We start from the raw sequence: 15963 nt of genomic DNA on the forward strand, positions 1-15963 counted from the left end.
AAGGAGGGCAAGTTTGACTGCAACAGTTGCAGAAAGCAACCACTCTCTGTTGCACTTCGTAGAGAGCACTCCCTCAGCAGCTCTTCAGCCAGTCAAACCTTTACATTAACACTGGAAAAAGTAGACTGAGGACAGCAATCCAATAGTATTTCTCACAATTGCTCATGGAGCAGTCTCTGTTAAATGTTTCCATCTGCAGTTCACTTCAGGTCAAAAGGAGGGCACACAGTGTCAACCCTTGTAAGGCAGGAAGCAAGGCCTCAGTTGCACCATTATCTAAAGCAAATGATGGTTGGGATTAAACTTTGCAGAACTTTTTTTGAATAAGGCTGCAGTTATGTAGTTGTGTGCAATTAAAAAAAATCATGCGACCTATTAACATTTTTGGTAATTTTTTATTTTATTTTTTTAATTTTTTTTATTTGAAGGTCTATATAACTTTACACATTCCTATAAAGTGCAAGCTAAACAAGACAACCTCCTTGCCTGGGTACAGTCAGATACCCATTAATTCTGCTGTGCCATTGGGAATTTTGTCCCACCAAAAGCTAACTTTTATATCCATATTTGGTCATGAGGCAGAAACACACACTGGGCGGTGTCAGTCAATCGCAGGGCATCACACATTCACACCTGTGAACAATTATGCATAATTAATTGACTTGACACAGACACAGGGAGAACATACTCCTCACAAATAAAGACCTTGAATTGAGGATCCCCAGGACATGAATTCTGTGGCTGCTATTTATTATTATATTTGGGGCCACCGTGCTACCCGTAAACATATTACAAAATGGTTAAACCTTAAATATGTTGTGTGCTCAAGATTCGACACAATTTTGATAAATCAGTTTGTTAAAAAGCTTATTTGGCCTTAATCCAAGCCTGTTGTAGACAATCACGGTGTATTAATTTAGGTGCACTTTAAAGCTTGCACAATAAATGAACATTTTATGAACTGTTAAATATGTTAATGAGTCTATTGCTTTATGTTTGTCAGTGCTGGGGTATAGAGGAAGGAAAGCATTTTACTAAGCATCGACAAATCCATGTAGCAAACGACCTCCAGTCAATAAATAAACTGATAATAAGAAGCTATATTCCATCAAGGATCCAAAAGATCAAAATCCAATACATCAAAATCAAGCTTCAATGACATCCAGGAAGCAGTTTAAACTTCTGAAATGGTCTTCACATTCACTCACACCTAAATATTGGGAATTATGTTATTAGATTTTGTGTCATCGATGTCCAATGAAAAACATATATCTCCCAAAATAGCAACTTTACAGGAGAAGGAAAAAAAACTTTTTTTTTTTTAACTTTCAATGGACGTTAATGTAAAAAGGCTGTATTCCTAGTCATTCTGGAGCATTTCTATTAGGGTGTTCATTGTGAAATTTTCACACAGTGTTAAGGACAGCTGCTGTGTTCAAATGATATGTTAAACTAAAATTCCACAAAAATGTAGGTATGTTTTAATTATACAGTGATGATATGTGTATTAGTATTAGTGAACAATAAACATTTTGTGGAGGATTGTGGGAATCCTAAATCATAGAAATGCTTTTAGCTGACTATACATTTTAGCGTCATTTTCACTAAGGTTGTCTTTTGAAAAGGTATCTACCTCATGCTACATTTTTCCAATATTTCTCATTCAGTCTAATCAGCAGGCTGCAGGCTGCCATAGCCTTGTGTGCAATTATTCCAAATAGGCTCCAGACCCACCATGACCTTGATCAGGATAAAAGGGTTATGGGATATGAATGAAAGAATAATTGGCAGAACTTTAACATCTTGTCATGTAGGAAATCCAAAATTCATCATCTGGGAAAAAAAAAAACTTTTGGAAGTTTGTGTGCTGAGAATGTTTCCACAGATATAAGTGTATTAGTGACTGTAATTGACTTGGTGTGCCTAGCGAGTGATGCCCTGTGATGAAGTGGCACCTTGCTTTTTCTGCTTGTGCCCAATGTGGTGATCTGGACCCTCTGCAACCCTGATCAGGAAGAATTAAATAATTGTTTTCCCACTATCAACTGAAAATAAACCATTTCTGTTTTAGTAGTATATTTACTTAAACATAAAAGCTTCAGCATTAAGGTGCTTTTTTTTTCAAAATAATTCAGTTTTGCCATGTAGCTATAAAAATAATTTACCCAAAGTTATAACTATGTTTCTTACATTTTTTACTTTGAAAATTCGTTTGCACCTCAATAATGACTTAACATCTTTAGTAGCTTTTATTACTGAGAAACTACACTATTATTAACTGGCTGAATGGCTTTGTATTTCGGGTGGGAGCCCATGTAAAACTGATAAAAGTTTTTAAAAATCGTCAGTAATATAAAACTGTAAAAATTTTGTTGAAATAAACTTAATTCGTGAAACTTCACAAGATTTTTGCATCTATCGTTAAAAGAACGGCTCTCCTTCTTCCTTCTCCTCCTTTCTCTGTTCCAGCTGTCTCTCTCTGCGTTCTCCGGTTACGGAGCACAGACTCCATTTTGTGAAACGCTAACTGACACCAAAGAGAGTAAATGCAGATCTGAGAGGAAGGCGCTGATTGGCTGTTTACCGATCAACAAACATTTAAAATCCTCCGTCAACCAATCAGATAAAGAGGCCGTTCAAAAACATATCGTAGCGAGCCAATCGTTGGGCTTCGCGCCATCATCGCCGCTGGCAGGCTGCGTCAGCCGAGAGGGAGGAACAGACGCTGCGCCGGGGGGACGGTGCTGTTTTTGAAAAATATTTAATTAATTTCATAAAGTTTAGGAGAAAAGTATTTGGTGAACGCATTAAACGCTTGTGTTAATCGCCTACAGGTAGGAGCTGCTGTGTTTCTGAATATAAGCAGAGCGCTGAATGTGTTATTTGTAAATGTCTTTGTTGTGAAACTGAGTTAACGGTACTTAAACACAGTTCTCTTCCAGAGCTGCGTTACTGCGAACTTTAGCTAATGTTACACGGCCGCTGGTTACTTTTGGTTTCGAACTCTTTAACTGAATTAAATTTTAAAATGTTTCATACCTGCAGCAACTCTTAGAGATATGTGCTGGGATATTTTACATTTGTGATTAAGACGGGTAACTAAGTTCTTAAGGGCGCCAGGATGTAACTGCTGCTTCGTTTTAAGGTGGAGCGGAAAATTCCAATAGAAGAATAGCACAGCCTCCGCTTTAGCGCTGCTAACCCTTCTCAAAGTGAATTTGTAATCCAAATATTTGTGTGGATTTTATTACGTTAACGCAAACTGTGGTGTATGCCTGCAAGAACAGCATTTCTGTGCTGTATAAGGACTTTATTCAACGTAAGCAAACGAACAATGTAGTTAGGTTGGTTGAACTTAGTTGTTTTTTTTTTCGGCTAACAGAAACCGGTTCCCGCGCGTCTTCTCCGCCGGTTTCTTACGGGTGTAAAGTCTTTTGGGGCCTTAAGTCACTACATTGCAGTAGTTTAAAGGTTTAAATAGGCTTTAAGTTAGTTTGTATGCATTTAAGCCATAAGCGTTGTATTCTCATCCTTTAAACCCTTCTTTGTTAACGCAAGCTAAACATTTGGTGATGATAAGCAATGTAGCTAGCTAATAAATAATGCTGTGTGGCTCTGTGTGTCATTTCTGACTTGCATCTGCGGGCAGTTTTTAAAGAAAGGTGGATTTAATGTGTTTGATAACTGCTCTGTTGTAGAGCTGCGCAGAAAGCTGTGAGTAGAAGATACAGTGTTTGAATAAATGACGTTTTCCCTCCATTCAGTTTGTCACTTGAACCCTTTGTTAAAGGAGCAGCATCTTTCATTTGGCATTTCCTTTATCACCGTGTATTTTTTTTTAAACCTAAACGTATTCTTTATTACCCACACGTACGATGTATATTTTAACAGAATAACTATTCAGCTATAACATTTCTATATCGCACAATTTTCTTTGTAGACATTAATTTTATAACTTATGTTGTCTTTAACACCTGGAGAAAGTTGTGTATACTGTTTATAACCAATGTTATGACAAAAACGTTAATATTTTTTTTCCTGTTTTGGCCGATTTGTTTAAGCTTGGTATATGTGTGCCCCACCCCTCTAAAGTCACGAAGTGAATCTTTGACATGACTGAGATGATTACGGGCAATGTTTACCATGGTGGTGTCACTTTACTGAAGGAAACGGGGATTTACCCTAACTCAGGATTCGCCTCTTAAATGAAGTATGTTTGGAATGTGCTTGTGTAAGATTGGATGCAGATTGTGGCAGCATATGGTCTCCTCCACCCATCCTTTGCATCTGGATTTCATTTAGGACTGTACATTGAAAACCTCTAATATTGACAGATCTTTTAAACTTGAGTTCTTCAATCGTTTGGTGTTATGTCCTACAAAAATTTAACTAGTTTATACACCCTTAAACAAATTGTAAAAGTATACGTGTGTAGCCATTTTGATAGAATCAAAGATTTGGTTTAACATACAATTTTTAATGATTTAAAAGGTTTTGAAATGCTGAAGTAAAACTTTTGTATATTGCAAAGCATCCATGTTATGTATCAAGATGAACTGGATTGCACCATGTGGAGAAAGCTTCAGCTAGAAGAAGCATTTACCTGTCTGCTACCAGAATCTCCTATACAAAGAGTAGTTTAGTGGCAACAAAAGAGCTTGTGCAGAGACTACAGTGTGAACGTACTCACAGTAATTCAGCCCAGTGGGGACAGGCCTGTCAGCACTTCTGAGGTTTGCAAGCACTGCTGACATCACAGCTTCATTGTCATCAGGCCATGTGCATCTGTGGTTTGCCATACATTTTCTTCATGAGTGGGGTTTTTTTAATGTAATGAGTAACAAAACCTGACAACTCTGAATGGCAAAATATCTGATTTAAGGTATGTGTATATTAAATATTTTCGTGCTCCACATTAGGTGTGTTTTGAAATAGTTTAAGCTGTTGTGATGCATATACACCCATGTGATTTAAGCACTCTGTAGTGTGCTTACTGACGTTTGTTTTCTGTATTGCACTGTAGGTAAAAGATGCCGGTTGCAAGGTTTCAGGTTGGAGATACTGTAATGGGCCGCTGGCCTGGCAGTAGTCTCTATTATGAGGTCAAGGTACTGAGCTACGACGCAAAAACTCAGCTCTTTACTGTTATCTACAAAGATGGCACAGAGCTGGAGCTGAAAGATGCTGATATCAAGGTAAACTACTGGTCATTTCCTTTGTTTTTACCAAAGTAAAATGAGATTTTGTGTGTGTGATTTGTATTGAATCTAGCAGCTTTACTGTATGTGGTTAACGTTCTAATAATTTTCTGTTTTTTTTGCAGAGTCTCACAGGATTCAAGCAGGCCCCTGGACGCTCTCGTTCCCGCTCTCGTTCTCGCTCACCAGCTCGTACTCGCAGAAGTCGCTCTCGTTCTCCGGCTAGGACATCCCGTCGCTCTTCATCTCGTACCACAGAGGCACGCAAGGAGAAATTAAAAGAGGTGCTAGAAGTGCGCCTAATTCCTGTGGTAAGGACTCCCACTCAGTTTAAGAGTGCTGTTCTTTGCTGTATGTTTTGCCACCAAATTTCCTTTGTGAAAGTGTGTCTGAGCAAAATTAAAAGAAGTATATTTCTTGATTATGACTTAAACGCATTCATTAGTGTGGAATTTTGATGGTTTGGAATCATTCTGTCTATTTTTATGCATGATTTAAGCCAGTCAGAAATTGGAGCACGATGTGAACTGATGAGTACTAGATTAGTAACAGATCAGTTTACAGCCGTATAGTTTCTCTGAAGGCAGCTACAATTGCAGGGTGTGTGCGGATCCAAAACTCTTAAATTTGTTTATTTAGAAAAAGGCATTTAAGACTTTTGGATCCGCACACGCCCTGCATTTGTAGCTGCTTTGACAGTAACTTTACTTTGGGAAATGGGTTTAAGACATTTAAGACAGATTAAGCCCTTTAAATTCATTTCCCAAAGGGCTTAAAAATGCCATGAACATTAATTTGCATAATTTCAGGTTCCATGTTTTGTGTGCAAGTTAGCTTAGTGTTTTAATAGCAGGTTGACCTAAGGGGAATCGATGCCATTTTTTATGGCCCTGACGATGCTATTTTCAGCTACCCTTGCTTTTAGCCTTTAGAGATGGTACTGTAGGCATGGAGAAGTGTAAATGTAATGAAAGCTGATTTGTATAACCACAATTTTGCACCATGGTTAAACCAAGTTCAAGGCTATCAGTATAAAGTGTTTGTTTGAAGTATTGGTTCATCAGATAATACAAGAATTACACTTAAGTCCATAAACACAGCATTGTTGTTGTGAGTTTTGCCTTTTTGTTATTGCGAAAATGGTCTTAAATTATTAAAATTAGGCGTGCACTGATATGGGTGCCTGTCTGTGGAGTATGGTGTATTTTCCCTATGTCCTTGTGGTTTTCCTCCTGGTACTCTGGTGTCTTCCCACAGTCTGAAAAACACATTTTGGCAGGTGGATTGTGTTCCCACCTTGTGCTCAATGATTCCTGGTAGGCTCCAGACACACCCATCCTGAACTGGATATCGTCAGAAAGTTGCATTTTGAAATATCTGCTTTACTTGTTTCTATTCAGTTACTATATATGTGTTTTGATATTTGTCTTCAAGTCAATGTGGTGAACAGAAATCATTTCTTACTCTTTTTCCCTCACATGTTTGCTATGTGTCCCCAATTGTTTCAGGCTGTGCCCATTGAGAATAATAGCAACAATAAGCATGACAAGAAAGAAGAAAATGATACATCTAAAAAAGTAATTGAGGTGAGGTTTCATCACCGGTCTTGGCCGTATCACTTGATATGTTTACTTTTTATTATGTTTTTTTTTCTGATTTGTTTTGTCATATTTATTTGTCCATGTTTTTCTTGTCTATTGTTTTATTATTCATTTCCCTTTATTTTAAAAGTATCAATGTTTTTGTTTACTTTAGTGCATATTACATTTTCTTCTTTTTTAACCTAATGTTTAAGCGCTCTGAGCTGTTGGAGGGTGTGCTTTGTTGTTGTTGTTGTTGTTATTATAATATTGGAAATGGCAGCGTAAATGTAGAGGCTGGTATGTTGTTCATTGTGTGAGACAGTCCTGTGTGTTTTTGAGCACAGAGCTGCAGCCGACTAGAAAATTGCAGTGGACATTAAGAGAGACGCATCTTTTAAATGTGGTTAATGTTGATTCAATACATTTTTATATTTTTGATTGTAAACATACTCTAAGTCTTAAATACATTTATATAATGTACTAAAAAATCTCAACTATTTTTGTTTTTTTCCTTAGTGTTTTTTATTATATATATATATATATATATATATATATTAGATTTCTCTTCATTCTGTCAATTCAAATGCTTTAAAATTGAACGTTTAAAGTTGATATTCACAGTTGTAATAAAAAAATTTCTATGAAGTTCAGAAGATGTTTCCTCACCATTTGCTAACTCTCCAGTCTGTTTGCATGCTGAAAACCTGTCTAATGTGTTAACAAAGCCCCAGTGTAAAGTTTAAAAAAAAAAAAAGTCCATGGTTGGCTTCCTCTCTCTCTTTGCTTATGGCAGAGAAATGGCTGGGACCTCCAGACATTGAAAGTTAGGGAAAGATATGAGGATATTGCTTTATTTGTACTCCATAGGTGGGCACTATTGACTTATTTTTGCTGTTTTAAATTTTGGTAGGATCCCGCTCTAACTACTAACTACATTAAAGTAACAAAGTGTTACAAAACTAAGCAACTCGAGTAACAAATGAGTTCTGTGGTGATTCAGATAAAAACTTACAAGTTAAACTTCAGCCATGTATAAACAAAAGTATCCTCAAACATACCATTCCACCTTAAAACACATGGCGCTTTTAAACATAAACAGCCTACAGAGAACTTCGGTTCCCCACAATTCTAGACTTCTAGACATTGCCTTTAAGGATAGCCAAATGTGCACAACTTGGGATCTTTTTTTTTTTTATTATGATTTTTTTTTTTCTTCCTCTGCCTAAATGTTCATATTTTATATATGTTTTCTTATAGAAAACTGAGGAAGAATCTGAGAACCAGGTTGGTGGTCGCTATAACCTTCGCCGCAGGAAGGAACAGGGTGACGGCCAACCTGTAGAGGTAGTGAAAAAGTTAGAGCTAAACTTGCCACAAGCCACACCACAGGAGGTCAGAAGGACTACAGAGCTGGAGTTTGGAGGGAGGATTGGTAAGCAACCTGCATGAATAGCGTCAGTTTACACTTACGTAAACATCTGTTTGAGTTTACCCTTTGGAACTTTGAAAACTTTTGTCCTCCCTTCTCTCAACACACTCCTCCTCAAATTAAAAAGCTAAATTATAGTTGGATTAGGTTTGTAGGGAGCAGGAAGATCACCTTATTGTACAGTCGATCAGGTATACAAAGCATGGGAACCACTGCTTCAGAAGAAGTAACATTTGGTAAGTTGTTGTGTAGATGTCTTATATGACTCTTATTCACTCCTCTTTTTAAATTCTAGGTGTGGTCTTTTGGCTGCTGATTCTGCCTGTGATGGTGCTGGCCCTGCTTGTTCTTTGTACCCAGAAGGATGCTAGTCTCCTTAGCTTCCCCCTTACCCCTCTTCCACTCCACTCTCTTTGGGATTGGCAAGTCTTTGGCATTGTGCTCCTCTGGCTGCTCTTCCAGGCTGTTCTCTCTCTGCTCCCCATCGGCAAGGTATTTCCAAATCACATGACGCTCGTGACCTGGGGCCCAGTCGCATGACTACACTACCCACTGCCTCTTATTTCTGCATTGCTTTTTGGCTTCATTGGGGCAGGATAAATTGGATTACTCATCAGCAACAGGCTAAAAGCTGTTAAAATGTCTACATTCATCTCTTGATTCAAGCTAATTCTAAAAATTCTAAATAAATATTATCTGGCCAATACACACCTTTCATATTCGTGGAATTGATGGACACCCTTGAATAAAGCTGCAACTACTAATTAACAAAATAGATAATTGATTATTGATCTCTGGGCAGGCCAGATGTTTGATGTATAGACACAGTTTGGGAGGTATAAACAATCAGGTTGCAAAGAGGGCATTCCCCTCTAAATAGTCAAGTCTACTGACTTGAAATTTGGATGGTTTATATTTTTGTTTCATCAACCTATCTCCATGGCATCAAGGAGCACCAAAGTAGTGTTAAGTCACTGGAGTCCCAAAACTTTTCTCTTAACTAATTCAAAGGCTTTGTACCCATGAGCATTTTTTAAATGTTCCTTTTTTTTTTTGCATTTTGAACTTTCTTCTACATGTAAAGGCATTTTTACGTCACTGAAGATAAACCTATCTGGTGTGAAAATGTTTAGAATCTGAGTGTTGTGTAGACAGGGAAAAACTGTTTAGGGCTGTGGTGTCAAGAATGCTTTGCTTATGAGGTGATTATGTGCATGGCAGACACAGCCAAAATATTGCTGGTTTTATAAGGCTTCTTTTTGGCCAACATAGTTGTATGGTTATTGTGGCCTGCTGGTTTGGCAAACCCTTGAGAGAGCTCAACATGTTTTTACATTTTCATGTGGACAGAGATATTGGAAACAGTACTGTTGTGAATGGGGTGATTAAAAATAAATAAATATACACTAGATGCTGAATAATATGCCCACGGTATGCAGAGTTTACTTTAAAAGATGCAATGTGATTATTTTTTTTTATAAAATGCTGCAAGCTTGCTTTTTTCCCCCAGATAAACCAATACATAGACATTTCCTGCTAAGTCCTACTTGTGTACCCCTGGGACCTCATCACCTGTTTAGTGCCTGTTCTCTAAAGCAGCCAATATAGCTTTAAAAAAGCAAGCCAGGTTTAGCCCAGAACATGGAAAAATCTTTGCTTTGTAATGAATAATCCTGTAGAAAGAGGAAGGGGTGGGTGAGGGTAGGTTTTAAAAAGGGGCAATATTCATTACATTTCATTGTAATGCTACTAAAAGCTTTTGTATTTATATACGTTTACAAATAAAAAGCTAATTATCAGCAAAATAATCAGCAATGTATTGCTTATTTAAAAAAAAAATGTGTAATGTGGTAGTCGCAGCCCTACTCCCCAAGTATTTATATTAAAAAAAAAGCCTGGGATGGGCAAGAATTTCTGTTGGGAATCATTAATTTAATTATAACATATACACTTTTTTTTTTTTTCACTTTACTTCTGACTTAACAAAAATAAATAAAATCCTGATGTGTCAACAGACTCACGAATTTTCCCAAATGTAAAAATAGACTTTTATAATTACTCGGGGTCATGCATAGGTTAATCTTTCTCTCCCTCCTAAGGTTGTTGAAGGAGTGCCACTGAAAAATGGGAAAACATTAAAATATAGGATTAATGGTGAGTCGTCTTTTTTTTTTTTATTATTATTTATAATTATTTTAAAGTTCTAGTCTAATCTAGTATATATAAATCTAGTATAAGAAAATTTGCTTTGAAGATTAACAAAATGATAGGACTCTTGGAAATTGATCTCTGACCTTTTTCTCAGGCTTCTATGCACTGATCATCAGTGTGATTGCAGTTGGTACAGCCATATATAATGAGGTGGATCTCAGCTATGTCCACACTCACTTCCTGCAGTTCTACACCTCTGCCCTGCTAATCTCCATTCTTCTCAGTATTTACCTGTTCATTCGGTCTCGTCTGGCTTCTGATGATCAGCGCTCTCCTGCTGGCAATTCGGGTAAGTGTCTGTGTGTGGTACAGTATTGTGAAGTCTGCCAGGGAGTATTTATATGTAAATTACGGCTGAACAATTTGGGGAAAATATAAAATTGTTATATTTCTAACCACATTTTAAACTGAATTTTATTTCTATAAATTATGATTCAGGGCTGTTTTATTTAAAAAAATGTTTTTAAACAAGACCAAGATGATCAGGCTTTACTTTTGAACACTGAATGTATCGTTCACCTGTTTAGTTGCTGTTACTAGCATGTAGGTAATTAAACCATTAAAATATTAAAATATTGTGCTTGATGATGTAGTCTGGTGATCTGAAAAACTGGACCTTTTCAAACTGCATTTCTGATATAAAAATATCATCAGATTTAATGTGAATACTGTTCAAATGTATTTCGTAATTGTTTTTGGACAGGTTATGCAATCTATGACTTCTTTATGGGGCGGGAGTTGAACCCACGAATCAAAAGCTTTGATATCAAATTCTTCTGTGAAATGCGTCCAGGCCTGATTGGTTGGGTAAGTAGTCTAAAGAGAACCGTTATTTTAAATCTATTTTCAGCTTGAGTTCTGGAAGCTGGTGATAGTTGCATCCTCTGTTGATCAATATTTGCATTTTGTAATCAGACAGATATGCATATTTGAATGGCAATATATCTATTTTCATTTTAATATGTTCCCTTGTGTTTTTAAAAAAAAATAAAAAGTAACTGCATCTATCTATCTATTTATTTTGTAGCTCGTGATTAACTTTGCTATGCTACAAGCTGAAATGAAGCACCAGAATCTTGACTTCCCCTCATCAGCTATGATCCTTGTGAACGTCTTTCAAATGCTCTGGGTGGCAGATGGCCTTTGGCATGAGGTACACTCATTCTGATGCCCTGATATACGTGCCTAGCTGTACCTCTCAAAAATCTGTGTGGAACAATTGATTATTAAATGCTGCATGAATCTGTTTACGTTTCAGGAGAAACTTCTAACCATGGTGGATATAGTGTATGATGGCTTTGGGTTCATGCTGGCATTTGGAGATCTGGCCTGGGTTCCTTTTACTTTCACTAGTCAGGCATACTACCTTGTTAATCATCCCAACGACCTCTCTGTGTTCTGGATTGTAGCCATTGTCTTAATAAACAGTGAGTGTCTATTTTGCTTACGGAAATAGATATTTGTTAGAGAATGCAAAGTTCCCTTTATCATTCAAGGCTGGGTGTTGAATGGGGATGCCCCCCCCCCCCCAAGCTCAGTACTAACTGTGGTGAGTGTCTATTAGCTTATGTAACATCTGGGCTGTTGGCATTCTACTGCAGTCCAGCGGCTTTGCGGTAGTGGTTTAAAAGAGGTGGTGGCTGGTTTCATGTCTCAGAGGAAACATGTTCTTACCTTTACAATCACAGGATGGATGTTGTGTATGTGAGTTTATACCTATTGAGTTAAACTAATGACTGGAGAGAAAATATTATCCTTAAAATTAATTTATGATGATTTTTTTTTATCTCAACAGTTGTAGGTTATTATATTTTCCGGAAATCCAACTCTCAGAAATTTGCCTTTAAAAGAAATCCATCTGATCCTACCCTGTCTCGTAAGTGTCTTCATTTCTGCCCCTTTTTATTTATATATAGAAATAAGATTGTGATAGTGACTTTCTTTTTCAACTAATAATCATTCTCTATTTGCTTTAGATCTGAAAACAATTCAAACTGCAACTGGAAAGCGTCTCATTGTCTCTGGTCTTTGGGGTTTTGTCCGCCATCCAAATTACCTTGGTGATATTGTTATGGCATTGGCCTGGTCCTTATCATGTGGTAAGGGTTGTTTTTATCCCATGTAGTTTTACAGTTTATTTGCATTTGTGCCATGTTCTCTTATGTTACTTTTCTCTGATCTTCTACAGGTTTCACTCATGTGATTCCATATTTTTACTTGATCTACCTTATTCTCCTGCTGGTCCATCGCAATGCACGAGTTGAGCACCAATGTAGGAAAAACTATGGCGTAGCGTGGCAGGAATACTGCAATGTAGTGCGTTACCGCATTTTTCCTGGTATATACTGAGTGTCTTAGTGGACTTTTGGGGCACTCTAAATTTCCTGTGGAGAACATGGGAGGAAAGTTGGATCAATTTGGATGATACCAAAAGAGCTGATGATAAATTAAGCTGTTTTCGTTGAGCAGCTTGGCAGCTATACAAAATGAACCAAACATTGCATTGATGTAATTCAATTATAAAATTTTGTAAATGATGATTTCTTAAAACCTACATTTCTGAAGTTGCCCCAATTTTAGTTATGTATATTATTGTACATACGTATTTTTCTACTCCATTTCTGCCGCAACAATTCATAGCATATTCTTTTAGAGTACCAAATATTTGAAGTATTACAGCATTTGCTTTGCTTTTTAATTTCTTGAAATATTTTCTAAGAATACAGTTTTGGTATAATGCTTTTGTATATTATGTATGATGCTGATCATATAAATAATTTTTAATTTGTATAGTATGAGCAGGCAGTTATGCTCACTCTCAGGACCAGTGCTTTATGAGAAGAAAACAAAATTAAATAGCTAGGTTTTGTTCATTTTTGTATATATTTTAACAATAAATTCTTTTTGTTTTTAATATTATTAGGCATGGCATGCACTATTGTAGACGTGTTTTCCAAAGTTTAAAATTGAGTTTTGCTACCTCAGGTTTGTTGTCAGTTTCTTTCTCCTCCTGGAAAAGATTTTTTTATGAAGTCTTCATTGTAATGCATTTGCTATACATCTGCATGTCTTTAATGCAGTTCCAATATTGTAACTACTTAATTGATGACTGAACAACTGTATTCTATCAGGGTTTTCACAGAAAAACTAGGGGCTGCTTTGTAATTTGTCGTTGTACAGAAGGTCAGAGTTGTACTCTTGATATATAAAGCAGATAAAAGCTGAATTAATATAGAAATTATAAAGGTGTTGCTTATAAACTTTTTCGAGAATTTATGCAAAACACCTGGTGGAAACGGCAACCTTTTTTCCTTTAGTAGCAAACTTTTTTTTTTTTTTTTTTAAGGAAATTGGTAATTTATCCAATATTTACAAAAAAAAAAAATGTAATTGTCAGGTTTTCAGCATGTGAAGTCTTCTCTGTTCAAATGCCACTGTAGAGTACAGCAGACAAGAGTTTAAACTATCAAAACTTTCTCCACAGAATGCATGTACTTTTTTCAGTTTTTCCTTATGATTTCAAGTAGGTTTAGTTGTGTTGATAGCTATTTAATGTTGCAAATGATTATGGATTATTTTTATTTAACTTTTTTTTATGGTTGAGCCTGAAATTACATTATTATTTGTTTTAACATTTTCTTGTGATGTCTTTTTCTTCTATCCAGCTAGTACGTTTTTTTTTTGTTTTTTTTTTGTCAATTGGTGCATTTTTCCATTGAAATGGAAGGATTTAGCTGACTGAAGCAATATTACATATTACTCCTGAAAATATGTTTGCATCAAAATCTGTGGCCTACAGATCTGACCTTGCATTGTACAAAATGTTTTGTGAAAAATAAAAGTTTTCAGTATTTTGTCCTTTTTTTGTGTTGCCTGCTGTTTTATTCTGGGTAAGGATATGGTACAGCATTTTTTGACACTGTAGGATTACAGCATCCTTTTCAACCGGCACATTGGGTGAAATGCCAATTAAAACAAACCTATCGCAGTCAGTTCTGTTAAGTTGTTATTAAAATTAGAAAAAGCACTTGATATATTTCTTATGCAACATTTTTGGGGTCATTAGTGTTACTTGGCTTTTAATAGTAATCTTCATAATTATTTTGAGACTTGGAAAATGCATTAATCCAATAGTGGTTTGCCTTTCTGCTGTTATAGAAGTCTTAAGCTGTGCAATGCTATAAGTCACTGCACATATGTGACAGTCAACCACCTGCACTTTCCCATTCCACATGGGTTCCTCCTAAATGTATAATGTTCTGTGTTATTGGTGCCTTCTCCAGATGCAAGTTAAATTTGTCATTTGCCACTAATGCACCTTCAAGCCATCACAGACAAACTAGTAACACTGGTATGGACATTTCTTTGGCCTGGAGAATAAGCTGGTTGTTTCTGAAAGGTTGACACGTCAGATCACAGTCCATGTTTACAAGGAACATTGGCCTGTTTCAGATGAGCTGAGAATTCTAGGGTTTCTGGACAATTTGGAATTTTGCTTTCCTCTGTTCATAGTAAACGTTTGTGGGTATAGTGTCACAATATAAATATTGAGAATGTATTATACATACAGGTAAGTATTCTGGAGCTTGTGGTGATCAGCACTGCAGGAATTCATTCATTCATTCATTGTAACCCCTTATCCAGTTCAGGGTCGCGGTGGGTCCAGAGCCTACCCAGAATCATTGGGCACCAGGCAGGAACACACCCTGGAGGGGGCACCAGTCCTTCACAGGGTGACACACACCTACAGACACTTGAGGCGCCAATCCACCTACCAACGTGTGTTTGTGGACCGTGTGAGGAAACCCACACAGACACAGGGAGAACAACTACTCAGTCACCCAGAGTGGGACTTGAACCCACAACCTCCAGGTCCCTGGAGCTGTGTGACTGCTACACTACCTGCTGCCCACCACTGCAGAAGTTGTGGGAGTGTAACAGCATACAGTTGTCTATGGGAGGCCGTCTAGGGCAAATACTCTGAAACACTTGCACAACACACTGAAACACTTGCGCACACTACACTGAAACACGTGCGCGCACTACACTGAAACACGTCCAAAACGCGTTTTATACAAGTAATTTATTTCGGGACCAATTAATAACGTCAATGGACGTCCAAAATACGTCTAATAGTCTTTTCAATGTCTGTGTTTGGACGTCTTTTCAACTTTCATTTTCAACCTTAAGAGAACGTTGATTAGACGGCAGTCATTACGTTATTACAACGTTGAATCAACGGCTAATTGTTTATTGGATAGGCAAAGCAACACACGTATTTGTGTGTTTATGTGTGGGGGGCTGGGTGTATGGATATGCCACAATCATAAAAAAATTAGCTAATAGCTGAAATGACCACATTCACAGTGTGTCCACTTAATTTTAAATGTTGGAACATTACAGTGAGTGTTTGATAGCATTCAGCCACAAGGACTTGGGTTAGATCAAATACTAATGTTTGATGTTTAGTCCTGGATCAGAAAATCCGACTCGTCACATACACCAGTCAGCCATAACACCGAAGTGACTTGTTTTTTACACT

General features: G+C 37.0%; 1 protein-coding gene across 1 annotated transcript; it reads left to right on the plus strand.

The window, feature by feature from the left end:
- The first annotated feature begins 2689 nt into the window (after positions 1-2689).
- Positions 2690-14243, plus strand: lbr (lamin B receptor). Its single transcript, XM_066676825.1, has 14 exons — positions 2690-2834; positions 5024-5195; positions 5324-5509; positions 6707-6784; positions 8039-8213; positions 8506-8702; positions 10310-10364; positions 10516-10710; positions 11125-11228; positions 11449-11574; positions 11680-11848; positions 12217-12297; positions 12398-12520; positions 12610-14243. Exons 2-14 carry the CDS (start codon positions 5031-5033, stop codon positions 12768-12770), a joined length of 1815 nt encoding a protein of 604 aa, XP_066532922.1. The 5' UTR covers positions 2690-2834; positions 5024-5030; the 3' UTR covers positions 12771-14243.
- Positions 14244-15963: the final 1720 nt, after the last annotated feature.

The sequence above is a fragment of the Hoplias malabaricus genome, chromosome 7 (genome assembly GCF_029633855.1).
Source record: "Hoplias malabaricus isolate fHopMal1 chromosome 7, fHopMal1.hap1, whole genome shotgun sequence".
NCBI classification, from domain to species: Eukaryota; Metazoa; Chordata; class Actinopteri; order Characiformes; family Erythrinidae; genus Hoplias; species Hoplias malabaricus.

Bases quoted from the DNA above. Each gene is read 5' to 3' on its own strand.
- lbr (XM_066676825.1), top strand. From the start codon at position 5,031: ATGCCGGTTGCAAGGTTTCAGGTTGGAGATACTGTAATGGGCCGCTGG. The intron at 8,703-10,309 runs GTATTTCCAAAT...CTCCCTCCTAAG, and splicing joins CTCTGCTCCCCATCGGCAAG to GTTGTTGAAGGAGTGCCACT. The intron at 11,229-11,448 runs GTAAGTAGTCTA...TTTATTTTGTAG, and splicing joins GTCCAGGCCTGATTGGTTGG to CTCGTGATTAACTTTGCTAT.